Source organism: Onychostruthus taczanowskii, unplaced genomic scaffold (assembly GCF_017590055.1).
Source record: "Onychostruthus taczanowskii isolate IOZ18803 unplaced genomic scaffold, ASM1759005v1 scaffold8, whole genome shotgun sequence".
NCBI lineage: Eukaryota > Metazoa > Chordata > Aves > Passeriformes > Passeridae > Onychostruthus > Onychostruthus taczanowskii.
Genome location: NW_024505892.1, coordinates 3052701 through 3076001, shown reverse-complemented (window position 1 = coordinate 3076001; position 23301 = coordinate 3052701). Strand labels below are relative to the sequence as shown.

The 23301-nt window shown below is 38.8% G+C and overlaps 1 protein-coding gene across 1 annotated transcript in view; it reads left to right on the top strand.

Moving 5' to 3' along the window:
* The window catches only part of MAN1A1 (mannosidase alpha class 1A member 1), a 141066-nt gene that overhangs the window by 14540 nt on the left and 103225 nt on the right, over nt 1-23301 (top strand). Inside the window, exon 2 of the mRNA XM_041423972.1 lies at nt 22291-22387. Within this exon, the coding sequence (XP_041279906.1) occupies nt 22291-22387 (97 nt within the window). The remainder of the gene's footprint in view (nt 1-22290; nt 22388-23301) is intronic.

Sequence of the window (23301 nt, the reverse complement as noted above, 5' to 3'; positions counted from 1 at the left end):
CTGTGTTCTCTGACGGGGGGGATTTTGCTGAGTCTTTCCTTACCTTTTGCTTGAGCATAGTATGTTTGTGATGCCAGTTTTATTCTTTATTTTCACGAGGAGTTTTCTCACTGCAGATTCCTGCCACTGTTTGCAAAATGTGTATGTTTTCTAAGGAAGGCACAGGACCAGTGGCTGATGCCAAAGACAAGTCTCCGAACCAGCTTTAAAAGTCCCCTGTGTTCATGTGAACACTGCAGTGTAAATAAATGCGGACGTGATCAGCTGCCTCAATGCCAAACACACTGAAGTGTCTGTTTTACCAGCCCTACCTTGTGTCCACATATAGAAACATTCCCTGAGAACTTTGTGGCTGATTTTACTGCAGCATCACCAATAATGATTCTCTTGTGCTTGGTAGCTTGCTTGCCCTTAATCATGTGTTATGTGGGCAACTTCTGCAGGCCATGAATGTGCTATTATCTGGAAGATAATAATTTATTCATAATTTCTTTTGGATATTCCTGCTATGCTGTAGTATCTGGTTTCAAATATGCTATTTCTAGGAAACATCCTGGGTGGCATTGTACATGCTGTAATCAAAACAAGAGGGAATTTGTTACATGTTATGTTTTCTTCTCCCCGCCTCCTCAGTCTCGCTCAAATTTCAACTTCAGCCATTTCCTTGGACTTTACTAAATTCCACAAAGATGTTATATATAAGAAGGAGAGAAAATTTTCTGATGGGATAAGGCAAACTTGATCATCTTTCATTTGAAAGCTAGTAATGTTGTGAATGTGACACATTTTACCATGGAAATCAGCATTTAAGAGTGTTTAGAGTGGAGGAAGATTTGTATGTATCTGGATATATAAATCTGTATTTCTGTAATGAAAAAAAACTAGAGGAAAAGCTCATACCCTGATACATGGAATTATTGCCAAAGAAGTAAACTCAAATTGTAATTTTTACATAGCATGCTTTTCTCTAGAGTATTTCACAGCTGTTCCTGCTTGTATGCAAGACTGAAGCCTGGGAAAGGCCCTTGTTTTGGCTGTGAGTAGGGAGGAATTGTTTAGCTCAGATGATGAAAGGTAGTTCTTGAAACTTCGTATGGAGCTGTATATAAAGGTAGACTGATGACTATTGTATGAACTCTGATTAAATTTTGTATTATTCATATATTTTGCTTTTCACCCTTTGGACTGCTGGGGTTAAAGAATATTTTTGGTCTTCAGAAGGGCTATTACTAACTAAATATAGACCTCTTTGGGCAAGAGCAGTATTTGCTTGCAAATTATTCACTACTTTACAGCTTACTGAAAATTCTTATCAGCAGCTCTCAATCAGCTTTTTATACAAGGTACTTGATAAGAATTTAATCTCTACAGTTAATTCACAGTTAATTTCTCACTTTGGGACATCACTTGGTTTCCTCGTGCTCTCCAGCTTTTGTGAGATGGTTAGTATCACTGAAGTAGCAATGACCTCAGTAATACCTCTAGGTGAATTTAGAAATAATTTGGGGTTTTATAACAGAATTTAGTTTGTTTTAGCATCTGTCTCTAAACCCATTTCCTTCTGTTTCTACAGAAAAGTAGGGAAAATATGTATTGTGAGGAAAAAAAATATTTTTGCATTTTCGTGACCTTTTAAGATCTGTACAGTCAATCATTTTCCCCAGATCAGCACAAAAGCTCATGTTCTTTTTATTCTCCCTTGGACTTTGGCAGTACACTTAAAATTCTAACCAGCTGTGGTTCCTCCAGATCAGAACTGGAAGGGAATTCACCAAAACCCCACTGCTTTTTTGGCACACACTTTGCTACTGAAAAATCATCTCTCTCTGAAGTCACAGTGTGTGTGCTGGTGTTATTCATAGAATAACATGGCATGTGCACTTGGTTCCAAGCCTTTTGGAGCACAGGGGGCAAAGGTTGCTGAAAGTAAGTGAAGATTGTGGAATATTGGTACTTTTTGAAATTTGGGCATAGGTTGAACATATATTCTTTTATTTACTTTGTAATGTGGACTAAAGCCAAGCAAAAACTATAGTCCGCTTTGATCTGTGAAAAACATACCTTTCATGAACAAATTATTACAGTAGTTTGCTTCCAAGAAGAGTGTTATTGTACAGAGATGGAATCACTGAAATATTCCTCCATCTGGGGTGAGGTATTGAAGTCTGCCACTGTCTACCTTGTAAGGTAACTGTGACATGATGGCACAGAACTGGCATTTCCTAATGATTTCTTGAAGCATTCTAATCTCCCTTCATTAGTGTTGAGAGTGAAGACAGAGAATTAGAGGGAGCACTGCAGTGGAGGTGGGTTTCCTTTCTTTATGGCTGTATCTGTCGCTTTCAAACATAGCAAATGATGCTCTGCGCAGACTGCTGTTCCTCCAAAAGTAAGCAGTAAACAATTTCTCTGTAAATCAATGAAAAAGGCACTAGACTGCAAATATTAAACAAGTTTTTCAGGATATGTGTTTTGGAAGACTGTAGTTTTTGAATTTGAGTTTATTTAATACTGTCATGGAACTTCAAATACAGACATATTTCTGATGTGCTGCCTCTCTTGCAGACCCTTCATTTTACATTCTGCTTGACACTGCCTTGGGTTTAGTCTGCAGTCTGATTACAGCACTCACTTGCACCAGCAGGCATTATTGACTTGATCCTGACTTTATAACTTCCTCAAAAAATGTAAAATACATGCTCAGTATTTAAGCTTGATAGTTTCTTGCTCTGGCGTCTGGTTATTACCCATTATTAGTGAGTAGCAGAGACGTCATATATAAAGGTAGATATGAAGTCAGGTAGAGAAATGGAAAACCTGAGCTGCTGCATGTTTTAAATATAGCACCTTTCCATCTTTGACCAGAGGTCGTAGTATGAGACCAGTTCCAGTAGTACCAGGCACCAGAGCAAAGCCTTCCCTCCTGTGTTGTGCAGCCCAAAGGCTTTCCTGCCACATCTCACTGCTCTTGAACGGGACATGAAAAGCTCTGGGCTCTTCAGCACTCCAGCTGTGGGCCCTGACTAGTGTGACACTTCTGGAGGGGTCTGCTTTGATGTAGCTGGAGCAATGGTTAGTGACCTATTTTGGAGTCAGGAGCAGATGAACACACTGCCTAGTAGCTCTTGTCAAAGCTACTATACTGGTACGTGTAAAAGAACTAAGCTCAAAGCTGATTGTTCCTCAAAGAAATGACAGCCTTAAAAGAATATAGGCTATTAATGGGTACAAGTAGAATACAAGGAAATGAGTCTCTTGTGTTCATCAGCGTAAGGCAGTGATAGAGTTGGCTTGTTTGTTTTACGACTGACAGATGGGACAATAAGATTTCCACTGCAATATTCACATCAGTACTTCATTGCCTTCCTTAACTACTGCAGGTAAATTTTTAACTCTCAATGAACTGTATCAGCTAAAAGTTTGCAAATATGCTTAACTGAGTGTGATGGGTTGACCCTGGATAGAACTCAGATGCCCACCAAAGCTGCTCTATCTCTCCCCTCCTCAGCTGAACAGGTGAGAGAGAATAGAATGAAAGGCTTGTGGGTAGGCATAAGGACAGGGAGAGGTCACTCACCAGTCACTGTCATGGGCAAAACAGATTCAACATGGGGAGATCAAATCTGATTAGGATAATGAAAAGTAAACCCAAATATTAGAGTACATTTTCTCCACCCTTCTTTTCTTCTGGGATTAGCTTCACCGCTAATTTTGTCTGCCTCCTCCTCCTCCAGCTGTGGAGAGGACAGTGAGTGGGGTCTGTGGCCAGTTCATCACACATTGTCTCTGCTTCTCCTTTCTCCTCAGGAGTAGACTTCTTAAACTCTTCCTCAGCCTGGGGTTCCTCCAGCAGCAGACAGTCTTTCCCAAACTTCTCCAACATGAGTCCTTCCCACAGGCTGCAGTTCTTCATGAGCTGCTCTAGTATGGGTCCCTTCCATGGGGTGCAGTCCTTCAGGAACAGACTGCTCTGGTTTCTATACCGAGAATGATGTTCCATGGTATGGAATATCCCTTTGCCCAGTTCGGTCAGCTGTCCTGGCCATGCTCTCTCACAGCTTCTTGTGCACCTGCTGACAGAGCCTGGGAAACTTGAAAAGTCCTTGACTTGGATAAGTACCACTTAGCAACAACGAAAACATTGGTGTGTTATCAACGTTAGTCTCTTTCTGAATCCAAAACTCAGCACTGTACAGCTACTGAGAAGAAAATTAACTCCATCCCAGCCAAAATCAGGATAACAATACATACGGGTTTGCTATTCCATGTGCTTGGCAGCCCTAAATCACTGAACACAGGGAATGATGAATTGTTATGATTAACAGGAAACAACTAGGATACATTGTGTCCTACTCTAAACAAATTATGTCAGAACCTTCCAATGTGTCCTGGTTTTGGAACAAACTTAAACAATCTAAAAACATTGCTAATTACAGATCCAAACCGCAATGTTCAGATGAGATCTCTGTGTGTGGTCAGGCATCTCTTTGCATGTGGAGAAAATATGATTCAGCATTTTGTGAAAGTGAGTAGACAAAACAGACTTAACAGATGTGTCAGGAGGTTTTTTTTTCCTGACAGTTTTTTTTTTTTTTTCACGTGGTCATTACAGGATGGAAACTTTGGAATGAAAGGCCTATGTAATTTTACTGTGTTAGTCCCAAACAGCAGAGCATTGGAAGAACTGAAAAGTCCTTCTCAATTTCTTTGAGTAAAACATTACACATTTTTTGTTAAAAAGTAGTATCAGACCAACAACTATTTCTTCCTCTTTCATTTTTGAACAGAGATATTATGAAAGACTAAGTTCTAGGAATGAAACATATTGCAGTTTTGAAAAGATTGTGAGAAGCTGTCTAAAAGAGCTTATGTGTTCAACTTCTGTGCTCAAAAAGGAATTTTGTGTCGTTCTGATGAAATATATCTTTAGAAGGACTGAAACCTCTGTTGTCCTAAACTGTCATCTCTAAGGCATGTTAATTTAACATGCTAAATGTTATATTTGAGTCCCTAAAAGTTAAAAGTTCTGGATTTCTGAAATTTGATCCTGAAATCAGTAAATGTATGGAGACTGAGATCATAGGCAGGTAACCTGCTCATCACTGAGAGTCAAAAATTGCTGCTCATGAACATGGTGTGGAAACTGGATACTGTGCTAACACATGGCTATTATATAGAAAGTTTTTATGGATGTATCTAATGAAGTATTTCAGGGAAGATGAGAATTGCTTCCCCATATTAGAATGCAGGCACTAAGATTTCAAGCACATTAGCTTCTTCTAATTCAAAAATAGTAGATAATTAGAAGGGAGTATATCATATGTTTCAGTCAAGTCAAGTCTTCTCCACTACAACAGTCTTTACTAAACTGCATAATAAAAAGCATACTTTGTTTCAAAATTTTAAGATTAAATAGAGTCTGTGTTTTTTAGGAAAGCACTGTAATTGGGAGAAAGAGGGGTAAGAGTAAGACATCAGTTTTTATGGTGTACTTAGTGGTGTTATTTACATCTATTCTGAGAAATATTCCTGTTTGTCAAATATAAGGCACATCAAATGAAACTACTGGGTGATAAAACCAGAACAAACCTGTTCTTTGCACTTTATGTTGCAGAGCTGTAGAGATCATTCTGCAGGATGTTATGAGTATAAAAAATTCAAACAAGCTCAGAAAACAGTTGAGTAATTTTGTGGAAGAGAACTCTACTGGGCATTATTAATCATGCAAGCATCACATCTGGCTCCAAAAGTCTTCCACTCTGAAGCTCTGAACACTCCTATTACTCATAGGAAGTGTTTATTTGCTTGTACTATTCATAAGCATTTGTTATGGGTAGGAAACTAGTAGATATGCCTTTTAGACTCTGATCTAGCAGTCATTTTTTGTGTTGAGTATCTTCTGAGAACTGGAATGGTTGTCGCCTGCTTTGCCCTGAGAGAAATCTATTTTTGAGACAGGAAAAACAATCAAAAAAAGGTCCTGAGTAAAGCTATTTGTATTGTTTCAGAATGGTACAAACAGAATTCATAACTTTCATGAACAGAGTTCCATTAGTATTACCCAAATGCCCAGTTAATGAGCTATGAACCTGGGGAAAAGTCTGCTCCATCTGGTATAGTCTAAGACCTCAGGAGATCCACTCTAGCTGTTCCTTCACCTGTAGGAGGGAGAAGGAGCAATGCTTTGATAGTGTGCTCCTCACTGCATTGATAATGTGCCCTCAAACACCCGATTTGTCTCTCCTTACATTCCCTTCTCCCATTCTTTGCTTTCCGAATTCTTTCCATTTGTCATCCTCATCACGTCCCAGTTAACCAGCCTGCTTTCACTTTTCTCACTGGCCTCAACCCTGTTAAAAGCTAGCAGTCTGTTATCTCTAGCACCTGCCTGCCCTTTGTCCCCTTGCTGTCTTGTCAGGGTGCCACAGGACAGGGTGAGCCGTGTGTGTGGGCTGCTCCCCCTCTGTCATCTGCAGCATCTCGCACTTGCCGGTGGTGTTATCTTGGTGGTGTTATCTCGGCAGAGCGCCTCCAGCCTGGCAGTGCCTTTCTCCTGCTGCCCTGCCATGCTGAGAGTCTGGCAGTCTGTAATTCTTTACACCTGCACCCCCAAAAAGGTTACAGAATAATACAGTTCACACATACCTCAATGTTTATGTAGCTGGTGGTTTCCTAAAGTCTTTCTACAGGGATAATCACAGCTTTTGCATTGGAGATTAGGGGACTTGGTAGCTGGAAAAGCCCAGAGCTGATAGAGAACATTCCTGGTGGAAAAATTTGAGATTTAAGGAAGAAATGTGGCAATAAAGAACAATATATTTATTTTCAAAAAATGTTTCACCCAAAAGTAGAATCTTCAGAATTTAGAAAAGCTGCTGTGGGCAGGCGGTAAGCCAGAAATGAAAACTGACAGGACCTGTCAAGTAGGCTGCTGTGGAGACTCAGTCCCTGCTTGCTCTGCTCCTCAGCCATCAGCCTGCCTGGAAGGGGCTTGTCCAAGTCATCTTTCTATCCATAGCAAGTGAAGTTGATGTGTTTTTTGCTTGTATATGTTTGGTAGGTTGGTTGTTTTCCTTGCGTTGAGGGAGAGCTCTTTATAAACATGGGAAGAGGATTTTCAACAGCAAACTACACCCCTGGCTTTACTCTATGAGACACTTTGTAGTTTGGTGACCTGACATAGGTTGGTTTTTTTTTTAAATTATTATAATGATATGGATGCTTTCTTTTCATATAATTATTATTATTATATAATTATTCTTATATTTGAAGTATACCTTCGAAAAGAGCTGCAGCAAACTCTGTAATTATTTTCATAAGATGATTTGAGTTGGAAGAAACCTTAAAGACCACCTGGTTCCGAGCCCCTAAAGTTTTAACTTTAGGCTGAACTGTCCAAAATAGTTTGAGGGAGAGCGAAGACTTTTTCTCATGTGTACTGTAGTTTACATTAAGTTCTGTTAAGGAATCTTGAAATGCAGGTGAGGAATCAACAGAGATTCTGGGAGACTTGTGTGGTTTTACATACCTGCCAGGAAAAAGCAAGAGAATTTAAAAAAAAAAAAAAAAGGAGTGGCTGGAAGGCAAGTCACATCCACAGTTTTTCCTTTCTCTCAGTAGCTGGCTTTCCTGTTCCTTCTTAGGAAGGGTGAGAAATTACAGGTAGCTGTTGAATGCATTGTATTATGGAGAAGCATTGCACTTTCTATATTTTTTTTATTGTAGCTTAAGTATTTGTGTGAGGCACCATATATGCTGAGAAACTGTAATTTAGATGGCAATAAAAAGCTAAAATTTTCACCCATTGTGGGAGACAGGGTTGTTTAGCCTAGAGAAAAGGAGGCTCGGGGGATGTTATCGCTCTCTAGAACGGCCTCAAAGGAGGCTGTAGCGAGGTGAGGTTACTCTTCCCCAGGTAACAAGCAATAGGACAAGGTTGAATGGCCTCAAGTTGCACCAATGGAGGTTTAGGTTGAGTGTTAGGAAAAACTTTGTCACAAAAAGATTGTCAAGCATTGAAATAGGCTGCCCAGGGAATCTCCATCCCTGGAGGTTATTAAAAGATATGTGGTTTTGATGCTTAGGGACATATTTTATTGGTGGCCTTAGCAGATCTGGGTTAATGGTTGGACTTGGTGGCCTTAGAGGTCTTTTCCAACCACAACGATTCCATGACTCTATAGTATAAAGTCTCTACTGGGTGTGTGGGGTGGAAGGTATATCCTAATAAAAGTCGTCATGCCATTATCTGTGTTATAGATAGTGCAAACTAAAATTAGTTTGTTCCGTTTGTGCTGTGAAAACTGCATTTGACGCCCTTTTTGTTAACAACTTAGGAAGTGCAGTATGAAGTTTGCATCTCTCTGACTATCTACTCTCTCAAATCCTTCAGTATCCTGTTATGCTGTCACTGTATCTTCTGGCAATGTTTCTTGAGTGTTTGCCTTTTCAGGAACAAACTTAATTGTTTGTGTGTTTAATTTCTTTCTTTTGTCTTTTACAAAGTCATTCAGGAACAGTTCTTACTTTTTTATGTCTATTTTTATCTTGTTGCCCATTTTTCATCCTTTCCATTGAGGAAAATATCTTCTTGTCTCTTAATTGAATCCTTTCTTTTTCTTCTCTATCCTCCACTGTCAGGAGGTGTTTGGAACAGAGCACTTGTATCCTTGGTGGCTGGTTTTATCTCATAATGGTTTTATGGTTTTGCATTCATTTTCTCATATAACTGAGCATCTAATTCTTTTGTCATGAAAACATGATCAGAGGCATTCTCCATAAGCCTGTGACAGTTCTTTCCAAACTCACATGGAGCTGATGAACTATTAACCATCCTATGATTTTCTATGTTAATTATATCTGCTTATTGCTGAGGAAGATTTGGATATATAAGAAAAATACTGTGTAATGCTGTGTATAGCACTGGAAGAGTTACTACACAAGGGTTAAATTAACTCTAGTACATAAAAGCAGACTTCAGATTTTTATGTTTGTTCTTAAGCAGTACCCTTCCACAAAAGGATTCATGGCATAGTTGTACTTTTCAGTATAAAGGAATTATTTCCAAGGTGCCATCATTACTCCAGCCTGACAGAAGGAAATACAGATACCAGTAGGTACGTCTCACCTGTTGGCTATGGGGAAAGTATCTTATTACTATTTTTGCAGATGTGTTTACATGAACTGGAAAGTTAATTTGCCAACCCAGCTGCTGTTTTGTATCATATGGTAGTGGAATTAAGCAAAGGCATGAGCTCTGAGTGTCCAGTATTTGGGGAACTTGACCAGCACTGTGTCAGGATCCACAGGCCACCTAATCAAATAAATGTTTCAAGAGGAAAAAAAATGCCACACAAAGAATGGTGATGTTTAGGCAGCTTACAATATCCACTTCGAATACTGTGATAAAACTGCTGAAGGAAAACATCTGATACACATTTCCTGTTTTGGTGGTTATTTCATTGTGTGCAAAGCTAGATGTGATGATTAATTTACAGCAAGAAATTTTTCACCTTAGAAAAGCTGCTACTGTACAACCCATGTTTCCTGGAGATAGGGCCGCAGAAATAAATAGTTCTTAAAATATTTTTTTTCTGAAATCAAATGCAGCCTTAGAAAAGCTGTTTGATCAATCTGACCAAGATAAGTAGATGTAAATGTGAAATGGGAAGAAATCATGAATTTGTAGATGACACTGGATCTTTATCACATTTTGCCAGGGTCTGACTATCTTGATTGTTCTTCTTGGTTCTTTCTAAACAAACGCCTTAAGTAGATAGCTCTTAACTTCCCGTCAGAAACGAGCTGGCAGTGTTTTGCATAGTTAGTGTATTTTTTTCATGTAGAAAATACCTTGAAATATTTCTGAAGGCTGGGAAAAGGCTTTAACAACTCATGATTTTCATCTGGAGTATTTTAAACGGCCACAATCTTGGGCTGAAATTTGAGTTGTGTCCTTGTTGATCAGGAAAAGTCAATTTACTTGCCCTATAAAATGTGCATAAATATGTGCAATCCATACTGAATTTGGTGGGATTGCATGATAACTTGGTCTGGAGGTATGAGAAGGTCCTTGATCCAAGGTCAGACAGAGCTGCTTAGGTCTGTGCCTTCACAGTGCTGGAACCCCCAGGAGCAGAGCTGGCACAGCCACCCTGGGCAGCCCACACCTCTGCCTCCCTGGCTCCCTTTCCTTGTGGACCATCTGACCCCTGCTAAATTTCATGAAGTTCTTGTTGGCCTCTTCTCCAGCCTGTTTTGACCTCTGCCAACAGCAGCCCTGGCTCCCAGGTTGGATTTCCTTCCCCCACCCCGAAGTGGTTGCTTACAAGCTTGGTACAGTTGTGCTGTTTCATATTCTTCAGGTGTCACCTGCTCTTGACACACGTGTAACTGGTTTTCAGCTGCTGGGAATCAGTCCCATCCTTTTGCCCTAATTCCAGGATATTAGGCTGAAGAGACTTTCTGACAGTAGAGGTAATGATGTAGACTTAGCCCTTGATCCATGCAGCAACTGCGTATCTGATTAATCTATGTAAATACTCTTCAGTGAACAGGCTCTCTGACTTTAGAAAGCACAATTTCACTGTGGCCACAGTAGTGATCTTTAGCAGTGGAGTACTTCAGCTTCTCTAACTGGATGCTGGAGAGAGGAGAGGGGAGGGGAAAGGAAGAGCTGGCCTTTTGTCAAAGCTGATGGCCTGAGGATGGGTGAAGTATTGATTGTCAGCACCCAGCATTTTTGAAAACTCCAAGTGCCCTGCACTTCATAAATTCAGGGGCAGCATCAAGCTCTAGTAAGTTTCTCATTAACTGGGAAACTCTAGTAGCTTTTGTAGCTTGTTTATATTTTTACTTACTGTTATTAGCCATTTAACTTAAATTGGTAATGGCCACAAATCGATTAATAATGCATGGCTCACTGTTTCATTTATTTTTCTTAAGAAAAAAACTACAATTAAAAAGACATTTGAAAATACCCGCTTCAATCAAATGCAAGTAAATAAAAGAAAATATGATGAAAGAAGAATTGTTCGTAGAAAATACATCTGAAATTTTGCCTTTCAATGCAAATTTGCCATTTATCTCACCACTAAAACTTCTTACCATCAATGATACTGTCTTGTCACTTCCAATTCCCTGGTATTCGGGAAGCAGGATTGTAGGATGAACGTAGACTAATTTAGCAAGGGGGAGAAACTTCAAGAAGGTTGTTGCTGCTTTTTTTAGTTGTTGTTCCTGTCTTAAAAGACATGCTGGATAGACCTGGATATACTGACAATTTCCATTTAACAAGGTGGCCAAAACTTTGTTACTGACTTTAGCAGCAGAATAAAGCTTAGAAGCATATAAGGGGAGATTGAGATTCAAAATGTGTGAAAGTATCTTATTTCATTGTTGTGTGTGTTAATCATGCTCTGGAACAGCAGCTTGAATCACCTTGGATGTTAATCACTTTCTGTGTCTGTGTTGCTTTGCATAACACTGCTTATTATTGTACTGTTTACTTTTTTATTTGCCTTGCCCCTGCTGAGATTGGGAACTTCACTAGCAGCATGGCTATGGAGTGCCAGCTACCTAAAAACAAGTAGAACATACAGTCCATGCCATGAATAATTTATAATCTAATTAGCAGCAAAACTTACCAAATAATTTCTTAAAAAATAGTAGGAAAAAGAGAACAAAAGCATGATTGTATCATGCAGGTGCAGGAGCTGAACTGTTCACACTGTTCAGCTTGGGAGTTCTTGGAAACTGTAGCAAGTCATAAGTAGACTAAAAAAAAAATGACACTGAGTGGGATGAGTCTATGTATACCACTGTTCTTCATAATAGTAGTATTTCCACAAATTGCTTTCTTTTTGCCTTCCCTTTTATGACATTATTCAAATTGTGCTGAACTTCAGAGGCTGCTACTAGTTCTGCAATTTTTTTATACAACTCTTCAGTGCTTTTCAGTTTTAAGTGAAAATATTTCTTTCTTTAAGTGAAAAGCTTTCTTTAAGCTTTCTTTTAAGCTTTTCTTTAAGTGAAAAGCTTTCTTTCTTCTTCAGTGCTTTTCAGTTTTAAGTGAAAATATTTGAGCTTTCTTTCTGGTTGTTGTCAGTAATGAACAATGACCTGAGTTCTTCCACATTACCTTATAATGGGATATGTTTCCTTTAATGGGTGTTTAATTAACACAAAATATCTTTGTGATCTGGTTCTTTAAGAAATAACTAGCAGTTACTCACCTTAGATAAAAAACCAGAACAATAGAGCATCACTGATTTATCCACCACAGATTTAAGATAAAAATAAATATCCAGACTGCTCAAATAATAGGTTGTCTGAAGAAACATCATCTATCTCTTGTGCTAGTGATAAGGAAATATCCCTGTAGCTGTTAGAGAGCCCATCTGACTTTTTATATTAAGTGTTGAAGAAGACAGCCTTGGAGAAATGCAATGGTTTTGAGTGACAGGCTGTAGGCTTCATTTTTTTTTTCTGAAATGCAGATCTTGGTAACAGTTGCTAAGTTGTAAGGTAGAGGCTGTATGGCTTGCTCTTTAGACTGCTCGTTTGTTTGGAACTGGATGACTTGGACAGTTCAAGATTTCTGTCTTGTTTATGTATACAGACATAAATGACAAGTGGCATAAGTTGAAAAAGAAGATTTTCAGTTATTAATTTAAACTGTCTGTAATTCCACAATGCTGCACCTCAGTGCTATTTCTTCTTTTCCCACTTAGTCCTGTAGTTAGTGGGAATGTGTGGTTGGTTCACCCACTAGTAACTGCGAGTTGGAGGAAGAAAGAGTTGAGCAATATCCTAATTGATGCTTTCAAGGCAGATATTTTCAGGAAAAACTATTTGAATGCCTACAGAACATACTCAAATCCTAGCTTACCTGGGAGATGAAATAAAAAACAATTTAAAAAAAGATTATTCAAACCCCTCAATTTGATAAGGAAATAGCATTTTCTTGCATATCTATTTTGTTTTCTATACTTTTGGTGGAAGACAGCTGGAATTGAGTGAATGAGTCTAAAACTGAGCTAAAACTGATGTACTCTGGCTGGTTCAAGGTAGGATGAAAGCTGTTATTTGGGTGACTGTGTGGGCAGGATTTTGAACCATCTTTTTCTCTATTTCCCTGAAACAGATGATTTCATTTGGCTGCAGTTAAGCAGAATTTTGGTTACCGTAAGTGCAAGGACAGTGCTCTTTGTGGGAAGAACCATACATTTTTCTTGCCTTCTTAGTTTTTTATTAGTAAAGGAAGGGGTCTCAGGATATTTCTGTGCCACACCAAATAGTTCGGTTTTTTCCTAGCTGTACTGGTGAGATGGCCAGGTAAGAAGCAGGCTGTAGATATTGGCTAATATAATACACTAACTGAATGATATTAATATGGGAAGTATGCAGGTAAACTCTTCCTTCCTGAAGGTTTTCCTTCAGGTTTCTCTGCCTTATCACTCTGGTGTCTTCTACTAAAATGAACAATTCAATAGTTAATGCACTGTAGCCCAGCTCTCAGAAACTAATAGTAAAATATTCTGGTGTCTCCAGTTTTTCAGTAAATTCACAATTTTAGCAGTACATTACTGTTAACAAAGAGAGATATTTCAATTATATTCAGTTGACAAAGAGAGGTGTGCCTGACAAATGAGTAAAACGTGACTTGTTATCATGGACTAGTTTCATATGTCATACAATCATTTTTCAAATTATTTTTTATGCAGACATCAAAGCATAAGGGCTGCTGTTCTTATTAGTTATTTCTTACATGAAATAGTCTCTTTTTTCTTGTGTATTTGTGCATTAAATAAAATGTGCAGTAATAGAATAAGTGTAGAAAATACTTTACCTGCAAATTTCCTGTTCTCTTTAGTTACCTTTTAATTAGAATTCTTGTTACAGAATTAACAGGATAATTGATTCCTTTTAAAATGAGTAACAGAATGAAGCACTGTGCAGAGTCTGCCCCTGGTTAATAAATGATGCCCAGAACGGCATATGATGAATATTAGTTGGATAGTTTAATACAGTCCTAAGGAGGCTTACAAGCTACTGTGAGGAATAGAAAATATAAGAATAGAAGTTTATCTGTAACTTAACACATGAGGGAATAATACTTAGCATTTCTGTAAGGCTTTCCATTTGAGGAGTTTGAAGTGCTTTGCAATACAAAGGATGAATTAATTCTCAGAATAGGCCTTGAGATTTTTATTTTCTCTTACTCCCTTTTTTTAAATGCAAATGCTAGATTTTTTGTTAATTTTAATTTGTCCTTGTGGGCAAGAAATGAATTATTTGTAAGATGCTTAAATGCTGAGGGAGTAGTAGGATTTTGCTCGCATATCCCTTTAATGCAGATCATTAAATACAGAACCCTATAAATTATTCCATTATATGATGTGCATGTTTAATACTAAGTGAAAATCCTGTCATCCAGTTTGGCCACCTTGGTCATGGTAGGAGGTACGGGTATTGCCCCCACTTTGTGTCTGGCGGTGCCCTGCCCTGTGGGCAACACTGCTGAATGAACCTGTGGGTTGTTGGGAGTCCTTCATTCCTATCACAGTGCACAAGGAAGCTGTGAGCACCTAAATGTTCCCCAAACCCTTGTGTGCTGCTTTGTGGGGAGCAGTGACTGGGAATCCTTGTTGCTGGCCCATTAACTAATACTGAAGTCTCCTTTGTGGCTTTTCTTGGCTGGGTGGAAGTCCCATCAGGAAGCATTCATGGGAACTCCTCCAGCCTGCCTGGGCTTCAGAGCATGGTTGTCATCCACCTGCTAAATTAGAAATGGTGACACTTTGGCAGCGACTATTACACAAACATTGACACTGTGTGGTTTGCTTTTAACTCAGGATGATGCCATTAGGAAATGAGGTTATAAACACCAAAAATCTGTCAAGCTCCTGATTTGCCATAATCTTCCTGCTGACAGATAAGAAGTGATTATTTATATGAAGGTTCATAGTGACAGGATTTATTTTACATGTCTCAAAGGAGAAAAACAGATTTCTGTTGCCAATAGAGAAAGGGACTCTGTCATTTGTATCATCTTCTGTCAGATTCAAGAGAAAAAAAAAATAAACAGTATCAACTGAGATGAATCTTTATACATTTGAGATTATTTCTTCAGCTTTGTATCTGAAGTAAGAAATAGTAACAGAAAATAGCTTAAAATAAAATTCGACTATAATTGCTAATTTTTAGTTTGCAAATAAACTCGAGACACAATTCTACGTACAGAAAACAGTGATCTGGATATAAACCAGTTTTTACTAGTTTTCTAGTGAACCTTGGTGGTCGGTTAAAAAGTTAACTTTAAGTTTTCATTTTATGGAAAGTTGCTTATAGTGAATTCTGTCAGCAGTCCAGCATAACAGTAGACAGACTATCTGAAGGAGCCTAAAGCAGACATGTATCACTGTTAGTCAGATCTGCATGTTTGCTTAGATAAGGTTATGAACTAATCAGCTAAGAAGTAACTACAGTAGAACACCTTACATCTTCACCTAGAATTTCCACTATAGAGCAAGTCTGAACACACTGTGAATACTGATAAAAATTTCTTTAAAAAAAAAAAAAAATGTCAGGGTAGTTATAAGTAGTTATTAGGGATCAAAACATTTGCAGATGGAAAAGACATTGGAATGCGTTAGGAATGCATGCCGACCTGGAAGAAAAGATGGAAATTAAAGGTTTAAAGCACTACCAAAACAATAACAGTGAATATTGACAAAGGTAACAAAGATCATGCTCAGAAACAAGGGAAGAAGTCAAATGAATTTGCAATATAGTTGTGCTTACTAATCCTAGAAAAAGTGTTATGTATTGAGAGAAAGAGAAAATTAACCTATTACTTCATGTTTTCTAGAGGCATATTATTCAAGAGAAGCTCAATAAACTCAGTTAATAACTTGTATTTCTTTGAAGTGCAATGATACACTAAATATCATTGTGAAGATGGTGAAACACAAATGCGTACTTTTGATAACTAAAGAAACAAAGGCTGTGTGTTTCCAAAAATTACTCACTGTGGTAATCAGTAGATTCAGTAAGAACATATTAAACAAAGCTTTCATATATCCAGCATAGCTTTTTGAAAGTGATAGTGAACCAGCTGAAGGATTTCACAGAGAAATCCTAATTGGTGACAATAATTTCAAAGGTGGTATTACATCTGCTAATAATAAATTCTTACTATGGTTTTTTCAGCTGCAATTTGGTTGGTTTTCAGTGGCTGTGAACAGGTTATACAGAATAGTTAGCTTGTTGGTTAACAGTAATGGGAGCAGAAAGTAAGAATATAAGGCTTTCTAAAACTTGAGGTTTTGCTAATGTTGATGTAATATTTCATGGGAGCAAAGAGACCGGAAGGTTGTGTTGTGATCACAAGCTTCCTGCACTGAGGATCCACTGTGGTGGGTTCACCAGGGCCAGCAGCCCAGCTTCCACACAGCTGTTGGCCCAGGTGGGCTGCAGGAGGGAACAGGAAGAATGAAAGCCAGAGACCTGGTGGGTCAAGATAAAGCTCATTTATTAGGTGAAAGAGGGAGGGGACAGGGACAAATGGTGCAAAGGCAATCACTCATATCCTCCCACAGTCAGACTGACGCCCAGTCACTGAACAGCAGTCACCTTGGAAAACTGCTCTTTCTTCCTCTGCCCTGGTTTTTGTTGCTGAACATGATGTTAACATGGCAGGAAATAACCCTATGACCAGCTGGAGTCAGCTCTCCCAGCTGTCCCCCCCTCAACCTTATAGCCACCTCCTCCATTCTCCCTCTCAGGGGGAGTGGAAAAGGGGCAGGAGCTGGAAAAAGAGAAAGCTTTGCTGTTTTACAAGTGCTGTTCAGCAACAGCCAAAACACTGTTGTGTTACCAGCATTATTTCAGGCAGCAGTTCAAAACACCATATGGGCTGCAGTGAAGGATGCTAACTTCATCCCAGCCAGCCCCAGAGCAGTCCTCAGCCATGCAAGTTGATTTGTACAGGAGGAAAGTTCAAGTGGAATGCCTGTTGAGGTTTCTCACTAATTTTAGGGGCTTCCTTACCCTAGCTGATACTGTGGAAAAATGATGTTTTAGTTCCAGCAGCAAGAGAAGATGCAGGGAGACTAGCCTAAGTAGTAGTTCTGGTAAGGAGTTTAAAAGGTGAGAATAACTTAAATGTGTAGAAAGATCAGTGTAAACTGAGAAAAAAAAAGATTATTTAAGCTAGGGGTGGGAGTTAATAGAGACTATACAAACTGTTACATTTTCTTCAGAGCTTTGTTGCAGGGGGAGGTTTGATTTGGGAGGGAGTTGTTTGGGGTTTTTTGTCTCTTCATTTCTTGAACTTTCAGTTACCTTCATCTTCTGCCTTCCTCCTCTGTCTTGGCAAGATTTAAATGGCTCTGTTGAAGGTCAAGATGGTACTATTTCGTGCAATTAATCCTTTTTCTCCTTTAATATCCCAGTTCTAAAAGGTGCTTTAATTCTTTTCCTGACATCCTCTTTTGCGTCTCCCCCACTTATATGTAACTGCTAAAAATAAACCTTATTAAGTTATTATTTTTCACTCCCCCTGGTACTGCAAGGATTTCCATCTGAGCACCACTATTACTGTGCTAATTCATCATTACTGTTGTTTTCTGTCAACGTTTGAATAGAACTGTATTTTGCGAATTTCAAGTGCCTTATATGTCCTCTCTAGTGTTGTGTTAGAGTGCTTTGAAAGATGGCAGTAACTAAAATACCAACAAACGGGAGTGTGTTATCATCATCTTTTAGTTGGCCAATATTATGGCTGCAGGAAAGGGTTTTGTTTCTGCTTTCACAGAGAAAGAGCTGTCAGTCTGTTCTAGAGTTTGAGGTTCAATGAACCTTTCTGGGCTCCCCAGTTCAAGAAAGACAAGGAGTTACTGGAGAGTGCCTGGCAAAAGGCTATGAAGATGATGAAGGGACTGAAGCATCTCTCTGTTATGAGGAAAGGCTTAAGGGCCTGTTGAACCTGAAGAAGAGACAACTGAGATGGATTTTATCAATGCACACAAATATCTTGAGGTCAAGATGGGTCAGACTTTTCAGTGGTGCCCAGCAACAAGATAAGTGGCAATGGGCACAAACTGAAACACAGGAAGTTCCATCTAAATGTGTGGAAAAAACATCTCTACTGTGAGCACTCGAACAAGCTGGTGGTTGTGGATTCTCCTTCTCTAGAGATATTCAAAACCTGCCTGGACAAAATCCTGGGCAACCTGCTGTGGGTGAATCTGCTTTAGCACAGAGGCTGGAAGTGGTTGATCTCCAGATCATCTCTCCTTTCCTATCCCAACCATTCTGGGATTTTTTTTTTTAAACATGTAATAAAACTGAAAGGACTGAGGGATGCTTCTATGCAAATGTAGCTCTGGTTATTAACATCCTGGAAGACTAATATGGAATTATTTAAAATAATTTTATTAGTTGTACTGTAGAGGAGTTTGAGAGTATCAAGAATAATCTAGTCAAAAGGTATTGGAGCCTTCCTCATTGGGAATTTTATCTTTTTAACATCATCAGTAATGTTGTGTTGACATAGGAGGTGTTCTCAGTAACTGTGACCTTTAGAAATTTCAAGTGATCAGCAACACTTGTACAAGTAGTCAGAGATGTGATCAAAAGACTCTTTGTGAATTACAGAAAAAAAAAATCAGGAAATAATGATTTGGTGATATTCCATGCAAACAAAAAGGTAAAGACTGCAAAGATGGATGGATTTCTCAAAAAAATCTGTTGAAATGCAATTCCAAAGTACCAGTGCTAGGAGTTTTGCCTAAGCAAAGAATTACCTTGGTGAGCTGGGTCTATTAAAATTGCTCCTCAATATTTTAGAACCCTTTCATTCTTACATAGAAAATGAAGCTATTTACAGATAGGAAGTTAATGTAGCGGGAAACTTAATATGGTTTTGTAATTTCCACAGGGGGGAAAGAATGTGGAGTATTTCTGACTCTAGAAATCCTGGAAATTCTTGATAGGGTAGATGCCCAAGGTCGCTTGTGTAGCAAGGCGGTGTTGATTAAGGCTGGGTTCTTTGGCTGCTGTGTCTGCGAGCTCTTCGCCCAGTAACACAGTAACGCTACGAGCTAATAACTTTTTTGTAAAGAGCCGTTCATGGCTGCATTTAGTTGGAATGGCTCGTTTCTTCTGAAACACTAGAGGGCTCACTGACTGCTTTTGGAGCTGCCTTTTGCTTTCAATGTTTGTCCATAAATCTCCAAATGTCTAAGCAAGGATGTCCTAAAGGTGTGTTTTCTTAGGAGTAACTTTACTCACTAACCTCAGTGGTTTTGTCTAAATCTAGGCTTTCTGGAAGAGTTTCAAAGAACACTTTGATAAGCCAAAAGAGATTAATTTGATCTGCTCAGTAAATTCTGGTAGGGTTTTTCGTACTGGATTATTTCCTTAAATTTAGGCAGAGCAGTGCTTTTTGGTTTATTTGTTCGGATTGTTTGTTTGGGGGTTTTGTTGTTTGTTTGCTTTTTTTTTTCTTGTCTACTTGGCTTGTGGAATCCACACATTGTAATTTCCTAGGAAACAATTAGATAAATGTACCTGAGTAGAATGGCAGTTAATAGAATGGGAGGAAATTTTTGTAAAATACCCCAACAACCCATCTGATGTTCATTGGCATACAATAGTATATATTATTAGAAGGTAGTGTCTACTGTCTGGGTTATCTTCCTGTCTTACTAGCTAGGGGTTGATGAGTTGTAGGGTAATTAGAGTAGTTTCTGCTACCAAATCACACATACATTTATGATACAATATGATTGAAGTGTCAATCCATGGGGGAAAACCAGAGGCAAGTGATTACATCTGGAATATCTTGTACCATCACACCCTTTGTGACTGTTGTGGCTGGACTGAGCAGGTCTGGAGCTGTTCCTGCCTTTCCCTCTTGGTAACTCTGACACTTGTGACAATCTGACTTGGGGAATCAGATGAGACAAAATTGATACTCAAACCAAGAATATTACTTGCAAAAGTTTCTGTATCCTGAACTGACTTGTTTTGGGAATAGATGACCACTGCATTTCTTATGCAAGAGAAAAAGGACAGAAAAAGGGAAGGACAATGCTGGTAGTGGCTTAAGCAATTATAATGTTGTTATAATACTACATCTTTAGGCCCTTTGATTCAGGACACTTAATTACAAGTTTAGTTTATTTAAAAAAAAAAAATCCCTTTTGTGTGGTGTGCCCTGATTAAGATTAAGCAAATGAAAAGATTCTGGTGTGATTGCATGAGAAAATAAGCTTTGACAAAGCTTAGGATTTAGCCTCCCAAAATCTCTGAGAATTTGTGCATTGATATCTAAAGCTGAGCTTGCAGGTCTGGGATATGATGGCAGGACAGAATTAAGGCAAAATCACCAGAAAATTTCAATTGGTAAATTAGAAAATATGCTGTGGACAAATTATCGGTTTCATGCAGTCTTGATCTTTGTAGCCAGGGATTGAGAAGGCCCCATAGTCATAAAGCCTGCCAGTTGGCTGCCTACTACCATTTCTGCTTTGAGACAAAAAGCTCCATCCTGGGAGAGCTTCTGAGCCATTCCGCAATGAAGTCAAGCAATGAACACAGCTCCTGCCATCCGGCATATCGCTGCCATCCATGGCCTGAGACCATTTCCACAGGGCCTCTGACCCACTGCCTTTCAGCTGAGATCTGAGCCACACTAATCTTTTGGTTGAAAATGCTCACATATTAACTGCCATTGCCAATTTTTTGTATTTGTAAAGCTGGACTTGTAGTTTAGATTAACATCTGTGAATTTTCCTGCAGGATAGATATGTGTTTTTCCTCCCATTAATAGTGGAGAAATGTTTATTCTCACAAGTATGGCAGTATTCTAGAAAATCTGTTGTCATTTGTTGTAGTATGGCTTAATGCAGATTTTTAATTGACATCATTTCTCTGAGGTTTGAGCAAAGGAAAGAGGAAAGGGGAAAGTGCAGGATTACTATTATCAGCATGTCCCAAGGCTGCTGCTTTTAAATTTAGGATTGTAACCGTTATTTAACAAAATTATCCTTGACACACAAGGCCTCAAGAAGAGATCTGAAAGCAAGGACAGAGCAGTGTTGTCATCTGACAGCCTGAAGCAGTATCTCTGAAAAGGTCTGAAATTGTCACTCTCTGTCTAGAAGATGACCTCTGGCATTCCCAGTGCTACTCTGCCTTGTGGAAGAGGGGAGGAGGAACAGCAAGGTGGCAAAATCTTTCTATTACATAAAGTTATATTGTGGTGACCTTTAAAGAAGACTATTCCTGAGCAGGTGTTCAAACTGGTGGTTGCCAAGGGGAGGTGTTGGACCTGCTGGAGTGGCAGTGGTTTGTCACCAGGCCTGCAGAGCTGTGTGCATTCTTCTCACCACATGTTTGGGCTCCTGGACATGCACCTGGACCATGCTGAAAAAGGACAGTTCACACCAGATATGTCTGGTGATGGTGGTGGAGAGTGTGAGCTATTCCTGAGTCAACCCACTCCCCTGACTTCTGTGTGGATGCCCCCTGCTCTTACCACAGCACTTCTGTGCTGGGCTCTGCAAGGCTGTTTCCCAAAGCAGTATTTTTCTGTGGTGCACCTCTTCTCGTGCAAAATATGATTTGGTGGTGATATGTTAAGTCGTAAAGGTTTTCCTTTCTTTGTGCAAAATGACATATGAAAGTAGCTACAGATGCATTTATAGTCGTAAAAGATTGTATTGTAAAAACCTCAAAACATTTTCTAGGTGTTCTGCCTGCCCACTTTACCATCCTTCTATTGTTACTAGCAGTGCTGAGTTTGAACCAGCTAGTTTTATGTAAGCGGGTCTCTGCCAAAATCTGAAAACTACTGTAAGCTTTACGTTCACCTTGAAGAATCTAGAGCTTCTAGGGGGGAAACCTTCTTTAAAAATGTTACTTCCCTCAGTTTCTGAGACATATGCTTAAGGGAAATAAAATCTCAATTGAATTTATATATGACACAATGAATTCCTTTCCTAAAAATTAATTATTTTTGAGTGTGTCTTGACCATAAGCTTGCAGGTAACAAAAGTGTAGAGGACAGTTGTGTAATTCTTAAAGCAGCCATCCCACTGCCATCTGGAAAACAGTGCCACTGTTATTTTTTATTGAGTATTTCATAGATCTAATGCATGCAGCAGGAATTTGGTTAAGAATTGAATTAAATGTTTTTAGAACTTAGAATATTCTCAAGGTGATGTTTGCTGTGGCTTCTTGCTAAATCAACATTATAATCCTGCTTTCATTTTCCTACAGATGATGAAGCATGCCTGGGATAATTATAAGCGTTACGCGTGGGGATTAAATGAACTGAAACCCATATCTAAGCAAGGACATTCGAGCAATTTATTTGGTGAGTACAGTGTATTTTTGTGCTTAGTGACGTTAGCATAAAACAGTAAATCAGCTGAAAAGCTTATAAGTGATAAACATGTTTTCTTTCTGCTCCCTGTCATGCAGCATGATGTTTCTTGCTTCTGTTATGTGTAAAAAGTAACAGTAAATGTAGGTACTTTCTGTGACTTTTATAGATTAATGTCTGAATGAGAATAAATGGGGCATGGCATTGCTGCATGATAAAAATATAGTTTTGCTGCAATAAATACTGTCCTGTCTTAAACATTTACTATGGAAATCATTGGTGCCACATTCAATAAGCAGGGAACTAGGGGGGGTGGGGGTGAGGAAGAGGAGAAAGCCAGTACAAGGAACACACAATACTCTCTACACTCATGAAGGTAGCTAAAGCTGTGTGCAGTTCTTAGGAATTTAATTCAATTTTTTATAAAAATTTTTTTATTTGTACCAGACTCCCTTATCAGGCTTTCTTTTTCATTAATATAACTGTTGTTTGCACCTCAAAATATTGTACAGGAGGTGTTAAATAAAGCAAAAGTTGTTATCAGTGTAGAACAAATATGGGACTGAAAAGTTCTAGTAGGAGAGGCACACTGTAGAAATCCAGTGTAATGAGGCAAGACTTCCTCGGTGTCCAAGTGGGACTTGGGGCTGAAGAGAAACAGCATTCTGAGGAAGCATAAATACAGTCCCATGAACTGTCTTCACATGAAGAACATATCTTCAGTTTTGAAGAAAAATGAACCATTAAATTGACACAAATTTTTCTATTCAAATAGCTTGTTTTACAAACAGAAAGCTGAAAAAAATGACTAATTTCATAGCTGAGACAAAATCAATACATTAGTTTAATTTTAACAGGAACTTACTTTGTTGAATGTTTGCAAAAGATAGCTTGAAGTGGAAACA